General features: G+C 40.5%; 1 protein-coding gene across 1 annotated transcript in view; it reads left to right on the forward strand.

Annotated features, from left to right (window-relative positions):
* The first annotated feature begins 493 nt into the window (after positions 1 to 493).
* The window catches only part of LOC139155270 (sarcoplasmic/endoplasmic reticulum calcium ATPase 1-like), a 34,690-nt gene continuing 16,355 nt past the window's right edge, over positions 494 to 18,828 (forward strand). Inside the window, exons 1-10 of the mRNA XM_070730391.1 lie at positions 494 to 961; positions 2,242 to 2,259; positions 3,055 to 3,137; positions 6,225 to 6,329; positions 7,664 to 7,802; positions 14,534 to 14,614; positions 15,097 to 15,182; positions 16,535 to 16,832; positions 18,231 to 18,397; positions 18,542 to 18,630. Of these exons, the coding sequence (XP_070586492.1) occupies positions 844 to 961; positions 2,242 to 2,259; positions 3,055 to 3,137; positions 6,225 to 6,329; positions 7,664 to 7,802; positions 14,534 to 14,614; positions 15,097 to 15,182; positions 16,535 to 16,832; positions 18,231 to 18,397; positions 18,542 to 18,630 (1,184 nt within the window). The 5' untranslated portion in view covers positions 494 to 843. The remainder of the gene's footprint in view (positions 962 to 2,241; positions 2,260 to 3,054; positions 3,138 to 6,224; positions 6,330 to 7,663; positions 7,803 to 14,533; positions 14,615 to 15,096; positions 15,183 to 16,534; positions 16,833 to 18,230; positions 18,398 to 18,541; positions 18,631 to 18,828) is intronic.

An 18,828-nucleotide genomic window follows, 5' to 3' on the forward strand; every position in this document is an offset into this window, starting at 1 on the left:
GGACCTCTTCAGCTTGTGAATCTCTTTTGGTCATCTGTTTGGTTGCTGTCAGAGATTGCCAAGTGGGAGAGAAGGATGAGAGGTCCAACAAAGAAAAATTTAACAGTGAAAAAAAGAGGGAGGAAATTCTAAAATTCTACACCTATGACACATATGTAAATGCACAAGTGAGAATTATTAAATAATATTTAAAGTCAATGCAAATGAGAGAGACAAGGCTTAAAAGACTGATTTAGTTGCATATACGGGAATGAGGGCAGCCCACTTCTCTGTGTATCTTCATTACAAACGACAAGTGACAGAAATAAACCCTAAATCTGTAGGAGGCAGGAGGGGGAGGCTAGGGTGAGATCTCTTGAAAGGAACAGGCAAGCATTTGAGTGACACATGGGCCTGTGGACACTCAGCCTCCTCTCTCCTCCTCCCCCTATCCTAAGCCAACCATCCTCCTGGCTTCTCCCTTCAAGTCAGCAAAAATACTTTCTGTCCGCAGAAGGCCATATGTGAGTTGGTGGATGAAGTGATGTCAGCACCGGCCACCCAATGAGGGCCCACAGAGAATGTCCAAGGATCTGGTCCCCAGGCTGCCTCATAAGGACGTGTGCCAGCCTCAAAGTTTGGCGAAGGCTTCTGTGCAAGGACGGGTCATCACCGGGCTTTCCCTCCATCGTTGGATACAGTGCTCCAAAGGACCATGGTCTGCTGAGAAAGAGGAGGAACTCCACGGGGGCACGAGTGACACTCCATTAAACATACGGAAAGGGAACAGCAGAAGCAGGCCAAGCCGGAAGAAGTGGGAAGCAGCTTTAAACACAACAAAGGGACAGGTGCGGTAGGGCAAAAATGGAAAACGCCCATGCCAAAACAGGAGAAGAATGCCTGGCTTACTTTGGAGTAAGTGAGCATACAGGCCTCTCTCCTGATCAGGTGAAGAGGAGTATGGAAAAATATGGACCCAACGGTGAGTGCTTTCTAAAATAATAGCCCTTTTGGTACCCACTTGGCCAGGGGCCAGGATGCACGAAGGCAGGGGAAATGGAGAGCCAGAGAGATGAAAGGATGTGCAGAGCAGCATAGATAGGAGAGGCAAAGAAAGCAATCCATCCAGAGATACACAATGATGGGCATGGATTCTAAAATGTGAGGAAGGACAGAAGCAATAAGTAGAGGTGAAAGAAGTATAATCAGCTATTATTAAAAAAAGGTGGTCACATAATTATTGAAAAGTAGGATGGAGGTGATAAGAGATGTTCTAGCAGAGTCTAAAGTTGGACAGGGAATAAGAACGAAGGTAGAAGCAAAGCCCAAGAGGGAAAATGGACTATTTGCAAAGTTGTGGTGGGGTGGGGTGGGGAGATAGTCATGCTGGAGATAGGGCAGCTGCTGCTGCTTTGCTAAGAATAACTCAGTAAATTCCCTTTGGTATGAATGAGATATCAAAATTGCTGATGGGCAACTTGTAGGAGCAGCCGGGTGGTTGAAACAAAAGAGAAGAACTGATATTACACGGCCAGTGAAGCAAACTAGTTAGATGCTGAGTAGATTTGTGATGTCTTTGAGGAACAAAATGCAATTGTTGGTTGGTTGTGGTGCTGTGTGAATGGGTGGCTATGGAGAAGCTTGTTTTGTGGAGAGTGGGCACATCATGCTGCCAAAGATGTGGATGATTGAGAGGACAGTCTGATTTCCTAATTTTATAATGTTCTTCAAATACATGGGGTAAGGTCAAAAATTCCAGATTCCTCAATGGGATTATAACAAAGTTTTGATCAGAGGGGGTTTGAAATGTTTGATTGTGCTATTTTGTGGGACACACATGAGTTTGTAACTGCTGTAAATGATCCCAGTCTGTTCCTTCCTGTCTCCTTGTGAAAGCCCTACCTCCAAGAATTTCCTATGCTCAAACCAATTTTGCAATCACTTAGGCCTGTGGTTTATAAATTGAAGTTATTAAAAAGTTTACTCATTTCTGCAGGGGTGTCCATAGCCAACTCATAATTCCTCAATAAACCTAAGCATGATTATATAACTCTTTCATTCTAACTGTCAAATTATGACATTGAAAATTAACCTTAAACTCCATGGGAAGAACCAACTTCCATGTTAAATCTAAAATAGTTTAACCATCACTCTGGTCTATTGCCAATCAGCAACAGTCATGCTAGCAATAATCCTAACCGGCTTTTCTTTCTCTCTTTTTCCTTTCTTTTCCTCTCTCAATATGTTGTCTGCGAACCCCAGAACTCCCAGCTGAAGAAGGTGAGTCCTAAAAAAGATTGTGCATAAGTGTTAGGAAGGAAAAATCCCTCGACCTTGAATTAGTATGGCCCATTTGACTCCTATACACAATGACACTCCCTTCAGTGGCTATTGGGTGTACAGATGAGGCCTCAAATTTTCTATTTAGAAATAAGATCCCATCTTAACCTGTCAATTGCCATGTGGTTTGTTCCAATAATTTTCACCACATTTCATCATGATCTATAGGCATAGAGCTCTTTCTTTGATCAATCAGATGCTAAATTCGGTCTCTACCAAACTATGTGTTGTTCAATTCAGATCCATGTTCTGATCTGTCAAGTATCACCCCACATCCATTTCCCCTTTCTTGGCCCTTACAACTAATTCCAAGCTTCTAAGAGGCATAGCTGGGATAAAAGATAGCTTAGTTCTTTGAAATGTTGTTGGCCAAGTAATGGAGGCTGCTTGCTAACTGGGAGGTTAAAAAATCTCCAATATTTATGGATGAAACAAATATCTCTTTTTGGGAGACAGATCAATTGGGAAAAGACAGGGGGAAAATGGTTCTATACATTGCCACTTCTCCCAGTTAATAGTTGCTATGGAGTTTCTCTTAACACATAGCTTGCATAAAAGAACCCAAGTATAATGGCTGGAATTGTTGAAAAATCTATCATAGATATGTGTAGCCCACTATCCTTTTCTTTGCAACCCACTGCTTTCTTGACTGGGGGTTGGGCAGGCTGATTTCCCCCACCCCATCTCTGCAGTCTCTGTGTCTTTTGTGCCTTTCATACATTTCTTGCTTATCAGGCAAAACTATATGGGAGCTGGTGGTGGAACAATTTGAAGACTTGCTTGTGCGAATTCTCCTGCTCGCAGCCTGCATCTCTTTCGTAAGTGACCATGGCCTAGTATCTGAGAAAACTTGGGAAATCCACATAGGGGTCAAGAGGAAAGGCAACCATTTGGGGGCTAGAATGGGAAAGAAGCTGTTCTGTGGGCAAATGATTAATGCAAACACGCTCTCTGGTGATGCCACCCTGTGTTAGGGACACACCAACCTCCACTACATTGGAATGGAAAGAACGGAGTTGCAGTTATTGGACTGATTTTAGATGGTTTAGTAATGAGTGGAGTTCTTAATGCTCTTTGAGCTTGTCGGTTTGCTTGTAGACATTTAATTACTCAACAAGGCAACATCATCAATGAGAGTGAATGTGAGGTTTGCTCCCTGTTTATAACTGGTATGGGTAAGCTACTCTATATAAATGGAGCAAACCCCACACTCACACTAACTGAGGATGTTGCCTCATTAGGTAATGAAACGTCTACAAGCAAACCACCAAGCTTAAAAAGCACTTTAAAAACTCTGTAGTTCATCTTTGAGCTATAGATATTACCTTCTATTGGTAATCAGTGTCAACAAATTGGTGAATTAGGTGGGTGGGGAAAAATAACTCTCAAATTAAGGAAATATACATGGATATCAGGATAATTTTGTAGGATCCAGCTGGGTTTATTTATTTATTGGATTTGTATGCCGCCCCTCTCCGTGGTCACAGGTTGGTCACAGGACCAGAGGGTTTAGTCTTCAGAAATAACTGCAATGCCATATTTCATAATGCCCTTTCACCTCAAGGGTAGGGACTAATGAAGCCTTAATTTGAGTCAGGACACAGAGATGGAATTATTTTCATTAGCAAAGTAGGTAATACATGTACATGAAAATTTTGCATCTGAGCATCTTCAATGTGCTTTTCCTCATCAATTATTTTTTAACATTTGGGGTGCTTGTAGATGTTTAATTCAATCAGGACATTCTTTTTATGAAAATAAAATTCGACTTCCTTTTGTGTAACAACTCAGAAAGCAAATTGAGCTAACTTATCTGCACATCAATCTATTTTGGCACCTTCATACTTGAAAGCAAGCGCCATGTTTTATTTGGCCATTTTCAAATATTTCACAAAACCATTTCTTTCTGAGCAAAATCTCAGAAAACAATACGGGCAGTTTGTCTTCTGAATGTGCATTGTTTCCACCTCCTTTTTTAAATACACAATTTTATTTTAAAAAGTTTTAAAAAGGAGATTAAAACTAATGTAAACCAAAAACTATTACCCATTAACATAAACATTTTTAAAGGTGGGGAAAAAGAAATAATTTTTTAAAAAACCCTAAAAATACAAAAAAGGGAAAAAAGAGAAAAGAATGAAAGAACATGCAAAGAAGTGGCTCCTTTATAGCAGTTATAAGTAAATTATAAATTTACATATTAGTCTATGATTACAATGTGACCTTCTTTCTATAATCGATTCACTTTAATCATCAAAACCACAATCATAAGCTAATTTTTCTTCGTTTGTGCCAAGAGTCCATAGCGATTTCCAGGTAGCAATACATATAGACATTGTGCTTTTTTTGATCAAAAAACTCAATTTGGCTATCTCATAGTTTAAATTATAAGTGTACTTCTACTATATTGAATACATTGACTCAGTCTAGAAAAAGAATATACCTGACCTGTACATTCCTAAATAGGCATAAATGCTCTCAGGTTCATAGAAACCATAAACTCCCTGCCATTCCTAAAATATAGCAAACCCAAGCACAAGAAGTTGAGATTTTCCTTATTTCAGCACCCAGAGCCTGCTGTGCTTCTGCCCAGTTTCTTGACACTTGAGATGCAACCTCCTCAGATTGTGATACTAGATCTTTCAAGAGCACATGGCCCAGCTCGGCAACAGGAGGTCTCAGAAAAGGTCATAATTTACAGACTTGTTCTCATGTAGCTGTGGTTCAACATTTCATCCTCAGACAGCCCAGGAATATTGGCCTTCCCTTGACCAAAAAGAAGCCAGTCAACAAAATTGTTCCTTCCATTTCCTTATTTTCTTTCTCCTATGGAGCTCTGTAGGATACAAGTATTATCGGCCCTCTGAACATAGGAAAGAACAATCTGCTTAGGGATTGTTATTATCGTTGAAAAACAGTACAGGCAGTATAAATAAAATTAAGAGCACATTGGAAATAGCCCTGTCCTCACCATGGTTTCTGTAGTTTGCTTGAATTATTCTATATTAGAAGACAATTGCAAACATGCTTCTGGGCTGGCCCTAAACAAGATACATTTTCTCTTTGGCATGCATCTACACTTATTTCTTCTGCAGTTGATGAAAGAACGTGTCTTTAGTGTTATCTCTTTTCCACTGTCTGTCAGGCTTTTTCACTCCTGAAGCTTCATTAAATAGAAACTAGTCTGGAAACATTCATAGCGTTTCTAATTTTTAGGGCAGCAATGAAGACAGTAAGAGGCAGTCTTGTTTTGAATTTTAAGTGTTGAATTTGGACTTGCAAACAAAAAGAAAGAACTTTGGAGATAACAATCAAGCATTACAAAGCACATTTGTACTGTTAATCAACTATATATCCTTCTTACAATTATGCATCCCACCAAGTATATCAAACAGCATGAGGTATATATTTTTGCCACACTGTTTCTGTAATAGAAACCCCATCAGACACAACTCTCACCAGCAGGGGGAAGTGTGAAACCTTGTACAGATGCTTCCTTGCAATTGTGTGCAACACATACCTTCCTTTTACATGTCAAGCTGTGCATACAGTTACACACTTGCCCCTGCCTGCAGAATTGTGCAGCATCCATGTGTTTGTGCATGAGCACACACACGCACACGCATACACGCACACACAGAGCAACAGGACAGAGCTCTTTTTGCTGGTGCTATCAGGTTTCAGGGAGATTGACAGATGCGCTTCATTTTTGTGCCAATGCAAAATGCAGACTGGCTTCAGCTGTTTTCAGATGGCATGTTCAAGGAGAATTAAAAAGTAAATGGGATTTCAGAAGGAGAAAAGAGAGGTGGGGCTGGGATTTAGGATTTCTGACTGGAAAATGAACAAGCACCATATCTCTCCTCCCCTCTACAACTATCTGTGGGGTTTTTTTCCCTTTACAGGTGCTGGCATGGTTTGAAGAGGGTGAAGAGACTGTCACCGCATTTGTGGAACCATTTGTCATCCTATTGATCCTGATTGCCAACGCCATTGTTGGAGTATGGCAGGTAAACAAACTAACCATGTTTTGTTGCATTGTGGTTTGGTGGATTCAGGTGCGTGAGGTAATCCAGACTTCAACGGAAAAGGTGATTTGAAGCATGTGTGAATGCAACATGTATCTGTCAGCTGCCTTTAAATAAAACGCCTCTTTTTCTGGAATTGCATAGGAAAAACCCAGGAAACCGCGGGTCCAGGGAAAGGCACTTCTGCCATTGCAAGTGACTAATGGGTAAAAAAAATATAATAAACCTCAAATCCCTTTTGCCCCTTCAGAGCCAGATCCCTAGGGGTTAATTCAGGTGTTGCACAGGCATCAGGAGAATCTAGCCTTCCAGTCAACTACAGAAGGTCCCTATGGACTACATTAACCAACCCACCCCAGGAGGTTATTCTGTGGGAAAATTTAGAAGCGAGTCCTGTACATGCCTCTTTGGATTCATGAATGAATGAAAGGTGGTTGATAAACACAATAAATAAGCAAGCCAACCATGCTTTAAAGCAGTACTTTTTTCAAACTTGGCAACTTTAAGAGATGGTGGACTTCAAGTCACAAGGACATCTTAAAGTTGCCAACTTTAAAGCATAATGGGCACGGTCACAAGCCACATCAAACCAGAGCCAAGCCAAGCCAAGCATATTGCGATTTAATGTAAGGTGCGAAGTCCTCTTTAGTAGGTGAAGGTATTTCCGTGATGCTCTAGATGCACTACAATGTGACTTAATATATATATATATATATATATATATATATATATATATATATATATATATATATATATATGTTAAATGTTTTTTTTAGCTGGAATTTTAAAATTAAGGGAGACTAGGATGGTCCCATTTCGGCCTTATTAGGCCTCATCAGCTAGCCACACCCTTTTTTTACTGGGATTCGATCTGGTGAACTTCTGCATTGTAAAGCAGAGAACTAGCAGTTAGAGCTATCAGATCTGAATCCTTCCAGCTCTGTACCAGGGAGGGGGTATATGTTTTTCTTATGTCGGATCACCCTGGTATATTTAAGGAGCTGTGACGTTCCTTAAATATACCAGGGTGATCCGACATAAGAAAATATATATATATATATATATATATGTATATATTCTTCAGATGTACCTTATGAATATTATTTGATACCAAGAGGAAACTTTGTACTCTAACCTAGTAAATCTCTGAGAGCATGAAAGTGCTTTCAGCAAATTTCAGGGTGTCAAAATATCAAGGCTTAAGGTTTTCTTGCACCGGGGGAAAAGGAATGCCATTTTCCTCCGCTGAAGAGGCCCTAGCGGTAATTGGAAGCAAGAGGGCATTTTAACTCTGAGTGGGGCCCTTCTCCTTGCAGGAACGAAATGCTGAGAATGCCATTGAGGCCCTAAAGGAGTATGAACCTGAAATGGGCAAGGTCTATCGATCTGACAGGAAGGCGGTACAGAGAATAAAGGCCAGAGACATAGTCCCTGGCGACATTGCAGAGGTAGCAGGTAAGTGCCCGGGGGAGGGGGCAGGAGGGGAGAAGCATTAAAGGTCATGGGGATTCCCCAGGGTGAAGGAGACTAAACATAGAGTGAGTACCAGAGTCAGTTTAGATACCACAAGTTCTCTTCCATAATCTTTAAATCCCTAAGAAGCTCAAGCTCCCAACTTAAGCTATTAGAAACGAGGCGACTGAAGATGACAGATACCACTAGCAGTGACATTCAAAATGCTTAGATATTTCTGGAGCTACTGCTTTAGAAGATAGTATTCTCCTCTCACCCCAATACCTACTCCTTGATAGATTAGATTAGATTTATTGGATTTATATGCCACCCCTCTCCGCAAACTCGGGTCAAGTCGGGTCAAGTCGAAGGGATAGCCCAGTATTCTCTACTGCTTTCTTTTTTAGAGGATATATATTCTCCAGATTTTATTTATTTATTTATTTATTTGTCAAACAATTATAGAACGTACAAATAAACATAGATAGGTAATGATAAAAAGTAATGATAGAAGACAATAGAACATTAGGACAGGGACAGTAGGCACGATGGTGTGTTTATGCACGCCCCTTACAAACTTCTTAGAAAGGGGGAGAGGTCAATTGTAGAGGTTAAAGGTTTTGGGGTTGGGAGTAAGGATAAGGATAGTATGATTCTCTAGTAACAATCATCTGCAGCTATGCCCCTCTTTAAAGAGCAGTTGCCAAGATTTCTGCCTCTGGTCCCTACCTGAGGATTCAAAAATGCTTCAGAGTTTGTTAAGCTGAAGCTCTTGTCAACATTTACATAGCATTTCTGTATTATATTGATTACACAGGTTGCCTCAACTTGAACAGGTTTGGGCCAAAGACTGAATAGTGATAAAGAAGCATTATTTTATTAAATTGAGTTGCAAAGATATTTAGCATTGAGCAGGGATCATCCCATTCTTAGATAAGCAGGGGAATTATGGTTGCAATATGTGGCAAAGAAGACATTATTCTCCGTGTGATGAAAGAAATAAACGTCATTTCTATTGATACCTAACTAGGACACAAGACATCCTGATTATATCTTTTATTTGCTGTTACTTGATGATATGGCCACCATTTTGTCCCCAATGCACAAGACAGGCTTAAGTAATGGTTAGCTATACTGTCATTGAAATAGCAAACTCTTATTCTAATGCCATTGAAAGTTAGCCTCTAGGTAAGTCAAATCCAGCTTTGTTATCCATAACTTTTGTGATGAACTTCAGTGACCACAGAGACTTGAAACAGGCGGTTTAGGCGGATGGAGGCTTGGCAGTATTGAGCAGCAATTTTGTGCTGGTTTACTTTTGTTGTTAAGGATGGTAAGGAGCAGTTTAACTTAGCCCCAGGAAAATGCCCTCAGTGGAGGCAAGAATGCTTCTATTACAGTAGAAAAGGTTAAATTGAGATATAATTCTCTCAGGGAAATTTCAGAATTTGTCAAATTAATCAACCATGAATGAATTAAAGGAAGGAACTGGCCTTGTTTTGAATTTCCAGTATGTGAAGTAGAAACATTCTGACAATGTCTATTTCTACTGTAAATGCTTCCTGTTAGAAATTGTATTAAGGACTACCCATTCTGGGTTTCCCCTCCCACTCTGTGACAATATATTGCTGCAAACCTCATTTAAAGTCAGTGTTTTCTTTTCCTGACTGCCTATACAGTTAGAAGTCTGCTCTTGCCAGGCTCCATTTTGTGCAAGGCCGAGAATCTCAATCCAGATGTGGGACCTCCTTCTCCTCATTTTCCCTGCCACTCCAGGGGGTACCCTATTGGGTCACACTGGGGCAGCCATTCCCCACAAGTCAGGAGAAGAGTAGCTAGTTTTGTTTGGATTATATAGTGTTTTTTCTTCAGTCTCAAATCCATAGGAAGTTGTGCAGATGCTTGCTTCAGCAGAATCTGAACAAGGCCCCTCCATCATGGAGCTTGTTTACTTCTTGAGCTTGCCCTGTTTTGACCCTGGAATAGAGGCGAGAGGGATGTTTTGGGAACAGACAGTCCCCATGGAGAGTGAGGGCTGGAGGGGGAGCAGTGAAAGTAGAGCCCTAAGGAATCCCCTTCAGCTGCACTTACTGGACAACAGCTGCCCTCATAGCTGGGCCAACAGCCAGTTCATTCCCTCCTTCTTTCTAAATTAATTTAATTCGGAGATCATTTACTCTTGGGGCCAGTTGCACAAGTGTTTCCGAAATATAAAGGACAGCCACCCACCCACCCACCCATCCATCCACCCACCCACCCACCCATCCATCCATCCATCCATCCACCCATCCACACATCCATGTGATGGAGAACCTCTTTCTTGCTTTCCCTTTTGTCACACATTCACACTAAGGAGATCAGGAGACCACTAAAGAGAGTGGTTACTACTTCTGGGTGCCTAGAAAAGAGAAACACTGCAACACCCCCCCCCCCCCCAAAAAGACGGCAGACTTACATAAAATTCACTTATGTGTAGCAAATTGGACAAAGTGTGAATGGAAAATTGCTCTTTTGTGTCTATAGATTTAAGTGTAAATTTTGAAAGGATTTGTTAATTTAAGTTGAACACAAGACGTCTTATCGTTTCAACTGAAAATGCAATAGGCTGGTTGCTAACAGTTGATAGGCCACAACAAGCCCCTCTCCTCTCATTTTAGAAACTATAGCCCTTTTATTTGGATCATTCCCTTTAAAATAGGACCTCTGTCTCTCCATCCTATCCTATCTCACATCAATTTGGCTGGAGAATTAAGAATCCAACAGGAAATTAAATCTCCAGCTCAAATATCAATAAAATAATGCATGTATGCATGTGGATGTGCAAAACATTTTGTCATTGAAATCAGCTTCCAAAAACTTTTAGATAAATGTTTCCTTCTAACAGAGAATACAGGACTAGAAGCTCTCAATCTTTCCACATCTCAATCTTTTTTTAATCCTGAAAGCCCAGTTCTTTGGTCATGCTTTTTTAATGTTGATTCCCACATTCTTAAAAATGTGCTTATTAAAAAAAATCCTAATATATATTTTGATCAATAAATCTCAGTGTCAGAAGATTTGGTGGCATTGTCAGATTCACCTTGCCCAGTGCCCTAGCTCTAGCAGCTACCACCCAGCTATCCTAAGGAATCTCACAAGCAGGGTTTGAAGGTGACAAAATTTCCCTATTTTGATTTCTAATGCTAATTACTCTAAAGGGGTAACTTTCTATACATAGATGCCCCGTTCTTAATTTGGACACTGAATAGCTCTTGTCTGGCCCAACTGTCATTCATGATTTTATCACCTTCTTTCATGTGCCTCAGTGACCGAATGCCAAGGAAGGACACAATGTTCTTGTGTCTTACGAAAATTGCGTAAGGAGTGGATTCATTTCCCTAAAATTTCTTCTTAAACTTACTGGATTTATAGTCAAACCCATGTGCATTTGGCCTCTGCTAACTGGGCATCACAACGTATACATTAGGAGGCAATTCAATATTGGTAAATAATATATATGTATTACCATAGAGGCAAAGAGAGTGTGTTAAGTCAAAGTCCTTGAATGTCTGCAGGAAATAATTTAACAAAGAGGTAATTCTGAGGAGCCTCTGGAGCTCATTGATAACTCTGAATAGTTTACTTTCTTTCTTTCTTTCTTTCTTTCTTTCTTTCTTTCTTTCTTTCTTTCTTTCCTTTTCTTTTAAATTTTACTGGCCAAGCAACTTTAGCATCACTTTGGGGGATATAGGAACATAGTTGTTGCCACCTTTCTCCTAGACTGGCCTGGTATTGAGTTCCCTTCCCTGCCTAGGGAAGCCATGACCTCTCCATCTCCTTGAAGAAGAGAAGGCAATGGAGCAATGGGTAGTGCCCAGCAACCAGCTTCGCCTTGTATGGACACTGGCAGGCAGCTGGTGGTGCCTCGGGAATGTGATGAGGCAGGCAAGGAGGGAGAGAGAGAGAGAGAGAGAGAGAGAGAGAGAGAGAGAGAGAGAGAGAGAGAGAGAGAGAGAGAGAGAGAGAGAAAGACACTTAATGCGCTGGTGGAAAAGCGAGCCGGGGTGCATGGGGACATCTAGGGTTACTGTGCCTTGTTAGATGAAAGGGGGACAGGCAAAGGAGAAACCCACATTGGGATACTGCCTCTGGCTACCTTAGAAGCAGGGCAAAATACCCCCAAAACACCTCCACCCCATCTGCATCTTATATTCTTCAATCCTGACATGTCCAAAGCATACTCTTGACTATCATCAACTTCTGAGGAGAATAAGGATTTTTGAAGTTTTTCCTCTGCATTTCTTTCTGAGCAATATTTATTAGTTTAATAAATGCAGTAGGTATGAACAGGTAATAGGCAGAGTCTCATAAATGGCTTTAGTGTGGCATAGGCTTGTATTTGTTAAATGGCTTTGCTAGGAGAGATTCTCTGAGGAGAATAGTAAAGGTGAGAGGCAGAGGAAGCCCACCTGAACTAACTGTGGGCGAATGACTTCATTAAAAAAAAAAGAAAACCAGGGAACATCCTGAAGGGGAATGGGGTCAAGGGAACTGGAGAATCCCAGAATAATTTCTGATTGAACAAGGAGAAATTTCATTTTTCCTCAATTGAGGAATTTTATCACCACAGGAATTAAACCTCAAAAACTATATTTAAGTGCTAAATGGGAGAGATTTACACAAATGCAGATGGACATTTGTACTCTTCTAATTTCAGTTGCTTCAATTGGTTGCATGTTGTTTCTGCCATAAGTAGTAGTGGTATATATAGTGGTATATAGTAGTACTATACTATATATAAATATAGTATATTTATTTTTTAATTGTAGCGGTGTAGGAGAGAGATTTAATATATATGGGACATTTCATCCACTGAAGTTCCTGCTTCAGAATTTGAGCCCAGTGAGAAATTGTTGTCATTCAAACTACCTTCAGTTCTGTACAAATAATGTTCTTTGTCTTTAGACTAATGTTTCTCAACCTTAACAATTTTAAGATATGTGGACTTTAACTCATAGAATTGCTGATTGGGAAATTCAGGGAGCTGAGTCTGCATATTTTAAAGCTGAACAGTTTGAGAAACACTGTAAAAAAACACATTGTGATGATCCCGGTTAACAAAGTTGTTCGCTGGCCTCCTGTCCAGTGATTTGTCACTGTCTTTTACTGCCCTCCAGTGGACGCCATCACTTTTCATTCCTTAATATAGAACTTGGGTCAATGGATCACTAGCCTTTCTGACCCAAGACATTCTGCTGTCTGAAGCAGAAGATAAGGTAGCTTGCATGCCTTAGAAACCATCTGGATTGGAAATTGAATTTCATCTGAGGACAGTTGCCTACTAAAGTAGACATGTAGCCTGGAATAAACCTCCTTCTTTGACAGAAAGGAACTGAATACATTATGACCTGAGACAAACTCTTTGTTTTGCCTACGGGAAGAGCTGTCAATACCTTGGTTCACAGTGGAAGGAAACCTTGTACAACTTCCTTATCTAGTTTTGAGAGAAGGAAGTTATCTTGCAAGCACCTGTAGGTTGAGCAACTTACATCACATGCCTACAGTTGTCACACTTTGGAAACTATAGGCCAGGGATGTCAAACTCGCGGCCTGTGTGTCTGATGCGTCATGCACTGGTCACACCTACTCCCATTTTAGTTAAGGGAAAAAAAGTTGTGATATGTCACATGATGATGATGATGTATCATTGTGAGATTGACACCCCTGCTATAGACCATTTTCATGATAATATGACTGACACAAATTATGGCATTTCTAAAATGACATCATGAAGTGAGCGGCATGACTGAAACATCTACTGGACATCTGTTAGTCCAGGCGATTGTGATGGTTGTGGATGGGTTCACATAATACACAAATAGGTTGAAATCAATTTGTTGTGCAAACTCAATAGGGTTGCTTTGTGATCCAATGATTGGATATATACTACAGTATATACAAAACCTGGTTAAGGAATTAACCTTTTTTCTGAGTTTGCATAGTATACCTATTTATAAATTAACTAAATGGATTGAGTTTTTAACAAGAGGCTAAATCTGAAGGAGCAACCTAAGGTTAAAATTAACCCAAGTTTAGTATATTGTGTCTATGCCACCATTAGATTTTTATTTGACCCGCTTAAGTTATGCTAGCCCAGAAAATTGTATAAATTCAGAAAATGTGGTTTGCTTAGCCATGGCTTAGCTCAGTGATGGTGAACCTTTTTCCCCTTGAGTGCCAAAAGTGCGTGTACACACGTGATTGCTCCTGTGCAAATCCCCACACCCATAATTCAATGCCTGGGGAGGGCTAAAATTTCCTCCTCTACCCACCACCCCAAGGCTCTCTGGAGGCCAAAAACAGCCCGTTTCCCAACTTCTGGTGGGCCCCGTAAGCCAATATTTCACCCTCCCCAGGCTCCAGAGGATTTCCTGGAGCCTAGGGAAGGCAAAAATGCCCTCCCCCATCTCCGTGGAGGCCCTCCGGAAGTCGAAAATGCCCTCCCAGAGCTTCTGTGCAAGCCTCCGTGCAAAATCAGCTGTTTGGTGCACACATGCACGTTGGAGCTGAGCTAGGGCAATGGCTCGTGTGCCGACAGATATGGCTCCATGTGCCACCTGTGGCACCCGTGCCATAGGTTCACCATCACTGGCTTAGCTTATAGTCAATAGCAGTTGCTTTATTTTTTTTTTACAACAAATAATAGTGACTGTTCTATAGCTAAAACTGGAGGTTATTCTTTTTTTGTTCCCCAGTTGGTGATAAAGTTCCAGCTGATATCCGCATCATTTCCATCAAATCCACTACTCTGCGTGTGGACCAGTCTATTCTGACAGGTAAGGAAGTCATATAAACACAGTAACAGTAATTCTGCCCATAAGATAATGGGGAGGAAAGTAAAACAAATGAGAGACGATATTTTTAAATCTCAGCCACTCAGCAAAGACCTGGAGGAGAACCTATATTTTAAACCCCTTTGTAAAGGGGAAGGATAGGTCCATATAGAGATCATAAACTCTATAGATAATAAATCTATGGTTGGGAAAATGTGCCTTGGAAAATCATTGATATAGGTAGATTGGGGTATGTCTATGCTGGTGTTGTTCACCTTAGGCTAATTAAAGATATGTAGACTTCAAATCCCAGAATTCACTAGCCAGCTTGCTGGCTGAGGAATTCTGAAATTGAAGTCCATACAACTTAAAGTACCCAAGACTGAGAAACACAGATCTATACAATGTCTAAATGCTTGCATTTAGACCATCCCGATCCTGTTCTGTACGAAGCAAGTGGTCTGACCCTTTATATCTCCACCCAGGTGAATCTGTCTCTGTGATCAAACATACCGAACCTGTCCCAGATCCCCGGGCTGTAAATCAGGACAAGAAGAACATGCTGTTTTCTGTGAGTATTATTGACAGGGCTGAAGATGTAAATTCTCCTGATGCATTTTTTTTGTCCCTGATCCAAATAGTACATGGCAGGGATACTAACTGGACATTAAACACCATATTCCAATTGTCTTTATTTGGTTAAACAGTGGGATAAAGGAACAGTTTAATGCCTGTGGAGATACTCAGTCATCATTGGTTGCCCCAAAAGTGCTTTTTCAAAAGGCAAAAGGACTCTGTTTTCCCCCCCGAAAACATTTTGCTTCTCATCTAAGAAGCTTATTCATCTCAGAGCTGAATAAATTTCTTGAACAAGAAGCAAAGCAACTTCAGGGGAAAAAATTGAAGAAGTCCGGCTGCTTTTGAAAAAGCACTTTTGGGGCAATAAGGTGACATCATTGCTTTCCACTGCTCCCTCAAGCAACAGTGCAAATTGACTGATCATTGCACTTTTATTTCACCTATAGGTAACTGGGGAGATTGGGAGAAAATTACAAGCTTATAAATTCCATAATTTTATGCTACCTATTAATAATATATGACTGTCAGAAAGTGTGATATGGTATAGCCAAAAATTTGAATATGATTGCAAGTCAAATACAACTAGGAAGGCATGGCAAGTATAAGGTGATCAAATTGTTGACTATATGCCATCAGTCAGTACTGACCTCTGAATAACCACATAGAAAGATTTTATCCAAGATGATTTGTCCTTCAGGCCCTCCAATGACTCAATAATCTCTGCTGTACCTGAACCTGCAGAGGTTTTTCCTTTTTTTCCCTTTTATCTTTTTCAAGAGCTAAATCCACACATTTTAAAGAAATATGCTGTTATTTGCAATATTTTTGTTTCTTCATTAAGAATATAGAAGTATGCTAAAACTTCACCCTAGAAGATGTGCACATGGTTCTTGGAAGGGGTGAGGGAATGGGGATTTTGTGGCTGATGTGATCCCTAACAGCAGTAATTTCAATAATTTCCAAAACTTCTGGCAACTTCTAGTTTCTGGCATACCCGGCCTGGTGCAGATCCACAGACCAGGGGTTGGAGACTCTTGTCCTTAACAATAGTTCCAGCCATCATCATCGTCATCATCATTACCGTATTATTATTATTTGCAGATAGATAATGAACATGCTATAGATGTAGCAGATACATGTTCTTTAATGCCATAAGGTCTGGAGACCTTGGATTTTCTCTATGTACAATCTTGCTATGTGCAAGATTGTACATAGCCATATTTATAGCCTTCTTTATCTAAAATAACTTAGTTTTGTCCACCTTTTTTATAGTGAATACCACTTTCCTTTGTGGAATTTAATCTATCTTGTTCCTATTCTGTTTCATCTTCAAATTCACTCCAGGGTACCAATATTGGTGCCGGCAAAGCTGTTGGTATTGTCATCGCCACTGGTGTGAGCACTGAAATTGGTAAGATCCGCGATGAAATGGCGGCCACAGAGCAAGAGAAGACGCCATTACAGCAGAAACTGGATGAGTTTGGTGAGCAGCTGTCCAAAGTCATCTCCCTCATCTGTGTGGCTGTCTGGCTCATCAACATTGGGCATTTCAACGACCCCATACATGGTGGCTCCTGGATCCGCGGCGCCATCTACTACTTCAAGATTGCTGTTGCCCTCGCTGTGGCTGCCATCCCAGAAGGTCAGTTGAGGCCATTCCAGGTTTCCACAATTATCTGTCCGGGCTTAATGAATGGCAGCAATTTTTTTTCTTTTTTAAATAGCTTTTGCTGCCATCATATTTTTGTGCTTTCATTTTCGTCTGCACTGAACATAGAGTGCACTGAACTCTGGAAAGCATATGAAGGAGTTGGAGTCCAGCCCTTTAGATATTAACCCATACTCTTGCAAAGTCTTAAGTTATCTGTGACACTTTATGCAAACTCTCATTGTTGCATGTTGGCTTTTTGAAAAAAAAATCCTCCTCTACTCTAATTTATTTATTTATTTATTTATTAGATTTGTATGCCGCCCCTCTCCGAAGACTCGGGGCGGCTAACAACAATATAAAAAGACAATGTAAACAAATCTAATATTAAAAATAATCTTAAAAACCCCAATTTAAATAACCACTCATACATACAAGCATACCATGTATAAATTCTGTAAGCCTAGGGGGAAGGGAAATTTCAATTCCCCCATGCCTGATGATGCTAAGCTAAGCTAAGCGATAAACACTGTTTTACAAATTTTACCTTAGCAACAAAAATTTTGGGCTTGCTTGTGGTCGCAAGTCAGGGACTACTAGTAGAAAAGCCAAATGAAGCAAGGTAGCAAAGAGCATCCTAGAGGTGAAAGGAGTTACAATTATTTTGCAGATTTGCTTTCTGGTACTTTGGTTTGTTCTAACTACCCTGGCAGCCATTTTGGGAAACTGATGGAGAGGAGGGTGTTTCTTAAAATCACAGTCAAAGCTAGGTTTTCTGATAATCTGACTACAGTAATGTTGTACCTCTTGGCCTTTCAATACAGAGAATAGAATTAATACCCTTTCCCCACTTTTTTTACAACAATGTTGTCACTCTGAAATTTTAAGGACTGTTCAGATCTGAAGTATTTCATATACTATTGGGCTATGATGACACACTGTTATATTTCCCATTAAAGCCTTAGCATTCTTTGTCACAAACTGGAATCTAATAATGTAAGTTTCTCTGAAAAAGAAGTATAATTGTGGATAGTAAACAAGGTGGGCTACTTTGGGATTGGACCGGTTTGCCCAAACCAGTAGTGAACCACTGGCGATGTCACAATGACATCACGGAACCGGTTCTGTCAGTGCCACTCTGTGGGGACCACCATCTTTTTTTAAATTTATTTTTTGGATTTTTTGCCACTGCACATTTGCATGTGCACTTTGTGTGTGTGCGTCCACGAGGCATGGGCATGTGGCACAGGAGGAAGCGAACCAACAGGGAGATTAGTTAGAACCCACCCTTGGTAGTAAGGGCCAAAAAGGGTCATCTGACTGAATTTGTTTGAACATGACATGAATTTCCCCAAGCTTATCTTTTTGCTCCTTCTTTTTCTTCCTCCTCAGGCCTTCCCGCTGTCATCACGACCTGTCTAGCTCTGGGGACACGCCGTATGGCCAAGAAAAACGCCATTGTCAGAAGCCTGCCCTCAGTGGAGACCTTGGGCTGCACCTCCGTCATCTGTTCCGACAAAACTGGCACCTTGACTACCAACCAAATGTCGGTTTGCAAGGTGAGCTGAGGATGGATGCCAGCATTTTTCTCATCTAGAATCTCTTTTGGCCATCTCATTTTCATTCTTATTGAAATCTGCTTCCTTCCCTCCTTCCCTCCCCCTTCCCTTCCCTTCCCTTCCTTCCTTCCTTCGACTCTTTAGATGTTTGTTGTGGACAAAATAGAGGGAGATTATTGTGCCTTGAATGAATTCAGTATCACTGGGTCCACCTATGCCCCTGAAGGAGAAGTGTAAGTATAAATATGAATTCTAAACAAAGCCTATTTATTCATTCATTCATTCATTCATTCATTCATTCATTCATTCATTCGACTTCTATGCCGCCTTTCTCAATCGACTCAAATTTTAAACCTGATAGCCAAAGCCAATACTTTGGTTTTTACATTATGCTAAATAATGTTTTGTTTCAAGAATGATTTTCTTAGTTT

The sequence above is a fragment of the Erythrolamprus reginae genome, unplaced genomic scaffold (assembly GCF_031021105.1).
Source record: "Erythrolamprus reginae isolate rEryReg1 unplaced genomic scaffold, rEryReg1.hap1 H_1, whole genome shotgun sequence".
In the NCBI taxonomy this organism is placed as follows: Eukaryota; Metazoa; Chordata; class Lepidosauria; order Squamata; family Dipsadidae; genus Erythrolamprus; species Erythrolamprus reginae.